Source organism: Sinocyclocheilus anshuiensis, unplaced genomic scaffold (genome assembly GCF_001515605.1).
Source record: "Sinocyclocheilus anshuiensis isolate Anshui unplaced genomic scaffold, SAMN03320099.WGS_v1.1 scaffold861, whole genome shotgun sequence".
NCBI classification, from domain to species: domain Eukaryota; kingdom Metazoa; phylum Chordata; class Actinopteri; order Cypriniformes; family Cyprinidae; genus Sinocyclocheilus; species Sinocyclocheilus anshuiensis.
Window position 1 is genome coordinate 397,300 of NW_015554217.1, and position 4,334 is coordinate 401,633.

Genomic DNA, 4,334 nt, shown 5'->3' on the forward strand with positions numbered 1-4,334 from the left:
CTCATGGCTGTATTAGATCAAAAGGGTGCTTCTACTAAATACTGAGCAAAGGGTCTGAATACTTAGGACCATGTGATATTTCAGTTTTTCTTTTTTAATAAATCTGCAAAAATGTCAACAATTCTGTGTTTTTCTGTCAATATGGGGTGCTGTGTGTACATTAATGAGGAAAAAAAATTAACTTAAATGATTTTAGCAAATGGCTGCAATATAACAAAGAGTGAAAAATTGAAGGGGGTCTGAATACTTTCCGTACCCACTGTATATGTGTATTTGATTATGTATGGAAAAATGGATAACATTTTTGGCCAATAAAATGCTCATAATAAGAATGTACCTCTCCCATGATTGTTTAGAAATATTGAAGTTAAATATTTGAAATACTGTTCAAATGTTTGGGCTCGATAAGATTTTTTTTTTTGTAAATGTTTTTGAAAGAACTCTTTTATGCTAACCAAGCCTGGATTTATTTGATCAACAATACAGTAAAAACAGTAATATTATGAAATATTATCACCTTAAAGAACTGTTTTCTATTTTAATATATTAAAATATAATTTAATTATGATGACAAGGCTGAATTTTCAGCAGCATGTCACATGATCCTTCAGAAATTATTTTAATATGCTGATTTGGCGCTCAATAAATATTTATTATTAATATCAATGTTGAAAACCGTTGTGCTGCTTAATATGGTTGTAGAAACTGTCCTTTTTTAGGATTTTTTGACAAATACAAAGTTCAAAAGAACAGCATTTATTTGAAATAGAATGATTTGTAACATTATGGCCTGGTTTCACAGACAGGGCTTAGATTAAGCCAGGATTATGTCATCTTGAGGCAAAACAATGGCACTGACATGTTTTAAGATATGTCAGTGCAAGTTTCTTTCAGTTAAAACATCCCATATAGGCATTTTAGTCTGAGACTGGTCTTAAAATCTTGTAATCTTGGAGGTATATTTCCCACTTTTGACCAGTTTAATGCTTCCTTGCTGAATAAAAGTAATAATTTCTTTAAAAAAAAAAATTGACTGACCCCAAACTTTTAAACAGTAGTATATGTAATCATAAAACAATAATGTTGTAGACAGTAGTACAATTTTGGATACCAGAAATCCTCATTATATCCGCACAGACTGGAGACCAGAACTACCCAGTGTTGTTGTTGTTGTTTCCTGTAAATCTGTGTGTGAGTTTATTAAAGTTCTTGAATAATTTATAAATTAAAAAATGTTTAAGACATTTTGTATCACACCGATATCTTTTCCTCTAACCTTCAACTTGTCTTCTCTTTTTTTCCTCCCTTTATCCTTTTTTGTCTTCCTTCCAGCTTTATACACTATGCCTCCCCTACAGCAACAAATAACATGAACTCAACTGAACTAATTGAACCGTTTAATATTAACTTCCTGTAAATTGTTCTCTCTCTTTATGTGTAACAGGGAGAAGTTTCCAAGCTGATGAAGAAGGAAGAAAAGCGTTCAGAGAGAAAACATCATTCATAAATGTGGCTTCATGACTATAGGCAGGTACAGCACTTCAAATATCTCTCTGTTTATTATTGTCATTATTTATATTATTTATAGTATTATAATTATTTTCTGTGCATCATTCAAAGGTTTGGGTCAGTTAATACTTTTTTTCAGCAAGGATATGTTAAATTGAGACAGTAAAGACATTTTATAATGCTACAAATTATTTTATTTTATTATTTCAAATAAATGCTATTCTTTTTAACTTTCTGTTTCATCAAAGAATCCTGAAAAAAGTTTAATGGTTTCCACAAAAATATTGAGCAGCTGTTTTCAGTATTTATAGTAATAAGAAATCAGCATATAAGAATTATTTCTGAAGGATCATGTGACACTGAAGACTGGAGTAATGAATGCTGAAATTTTAAGCTATGCTTCACAGGAATAAATTACATTTTAAAATGTATTAAAATAGAAAACAGGTATTTTACATTGTAACAATATTTCATAATATTACTGTTTTTAATGAAGTTTTAATCAAATAATGCAGCCTTGGTGAACATAAAGGACCCAAATTTTTTGAATGGTAATGTATGGCAAATCATGTTTCGTCATATAACTTTTAACATTACAATTAGACAATTTCACAATACATTTTAATACATTTTTAACAGTTACTTTCTTATATTGTCTGTTTTTGCAGGTATATTTTTGATCTGTTTCCTAAGTGGCGGGGTCACAAGAGCTGAAAAGAGACATTTGGCCTGAAAAAACATCTACAGCTTCCACTCTGAAACGCATAGTCTTCAAAGAGACAATACTTTGACCTATTCCCTTGCGCATGAGCATGCATCACACTGCTGACACACTTCCTGTTCCAAGGGGGTCTTGATGAATTCTACTTCCTGAGATGGGTCCCGGTGAATTCTACTTCCTCTCTGTGTTGGGTCCTATGTAATTCTACTTACTCTTTCTGGGGGACCTACGAGATTACACTTCATTCTTCTTGATGGTTAATAACTGCGCTGACCTGGACCATCAGGAAATCAGAAACTGTTTTGTGTGCCATGAATATCAGATGACTAAATGAGAGGGGTATATTCAAAAGACCCCTTAAACTCCAAACCGTATACTCAAACAAATTTCCCTTTGACCAAAGATGGCACAAAAGCTCTTTTTCGTGTTTTAGGGGGAAAAAACAATAGATGCTGTTGAACCACACCTTACATTCGCCTTACACGTTACCGTGGACCCATGACGTCAGGAGGAGGATCCCTGTGTTTTATTTATTATTATTTTTTTAATTTATAAAACAAAAATAAAGTATGTGGTGGACTTTTCTGTACACAAATCACAATATGTAAAAAATAAAATAACATTTAGTAGTTAGGTTTGGCGAGAGCACCGCAAACATACACTTTACAAGTGCTTTCGACATTTTAAAGACAGTGAAACTTCACATGCTCTTGTATAATTAATTATTATAGCAGGTATGTTTGTATATGTGAAAAGACGGTTCGGTTTTCAGGGGACATTTCCTTAAAATCCTCCGCGAATTTCAACGATTCCCAAAATGGGAATTTATCGAATTCTGTGAAGAAGTCATACAGAGGACTAATATTTTGATGCATGCAGTTCACCTTATTTTAAGAACCTTTTTTTCTAAGTTTGCAAAACACTGTATTTAAAAAGACAAATGAGAAAAGACTTTTTCTTGTGTACACATACAACTCTAACATGTCTCAACTTTTATATTCCAAAATGTCACCCTACAAGTGTACTTCGTGTAGAAACGGTTAAGTGTGAAAAGCTCTAACCAGACTGCTTCCTTAGGAATTCAGTGTAGTATCTGTTATCCTTCATATGGAAGACAGCGTCTGCTGATGTTAGCCTGAGCGCTGCAAGTAAGAGGTGTTCAGAATGTATTGCTAGTAATCAGCATTTCTGTTCAACTATCACTGTATCATGTGTATTGGCTGTACAATGTAGAGGTCTCTCTTTGTCTTCAGGCTCTTTGTAATCATTATAGGAATGTCTTTATAGGTTTTCAAATGTTGGCATTTTGTTTCAGGTTAAGTAAATAACATTCGGTAACACTTTACTTGAAGGGGTGTGCATAAGACTGACATGACACCTTCATAATCATGACATGACACCTACATAATTATGACATGACACATGTCATGAATATGAAGGTTTTTTATGCATGTTTATGACAACTGTCATTAAGTGTCATTCGCTCAGTTATGTCATTTTTAATGCAAATATGACATTATTTGACCTAACCCTAACCTAACCCTACCCCTACCCTTACCCCTAACCATAGCCCATAACAAAGACATCTCAAACAATGTCATCTTTGCATTAAAAATTACATAACTGAGCGAATGACACTTAATGACAGACATCATAAAAATGCATAAAACCTCCTTCATATTCATGACATGTGTCATGTCATAATTATGTAGGTGTCATGTCATGATTATGAAGGTGTCATGTCAGTCTTATGCACACCCCTTCAAGTAAAGTGTACCCTAACATTCTCATCTGGAATCACACTTACTTGTCTGGGATGTCTTTAGACTTTTATTACTTGTAGATTTAATAGCTTATGTATTACAAATGACACACACTGGATGGTCATTATAATTTTAAGTATTACAAGAAATCGTTTCCAATATTGAAATTGTGTGATATATTTTAAGACCAGCGAGTTAATGTGTTGCAGTGTTCTGCATCGATTTTGATAATATAGATTTTTTCTTTAGTGACTACTTTTTGTTTGTTCATTTGTTTCGTTTTCCTCTAATAGAGTCTTTTTAGCTTGTGGTGTGTATGGTGTGAAAAATCCTTTAGTGTG

At 32.9% G+C, this 4,334-nt stretch overlaps 1 protein-coding gene across 1 annotated transcript in view; it reads left to right on the forward strand.

The window, feature by feature from the left end:
* LOC107671093 (ankyrin-3-like) overlaps positions 1–2,715 on the forward strand; it is an 86,625-nt gene extending 83,910 nt beyond the window's left edge. The window contains exons 47-48 of the mRNA XM_016463942.1: positions 1,445–1,531; positions 2,178–2,715. Of these exons, the coding sequence (XP_016319428.1) occupies positions 1,445–1,507 (63 nt within the window). The 3' untranslated portion in view covers positions 1,508–1,531; positions 2,178–2,715. The remainder of the gene's footprint in view (positions 1–1,444; positions 1,532–2,177) is intronic.
* Positions 2,716–4,334: the final 1,619 nt, after the last annotated feature.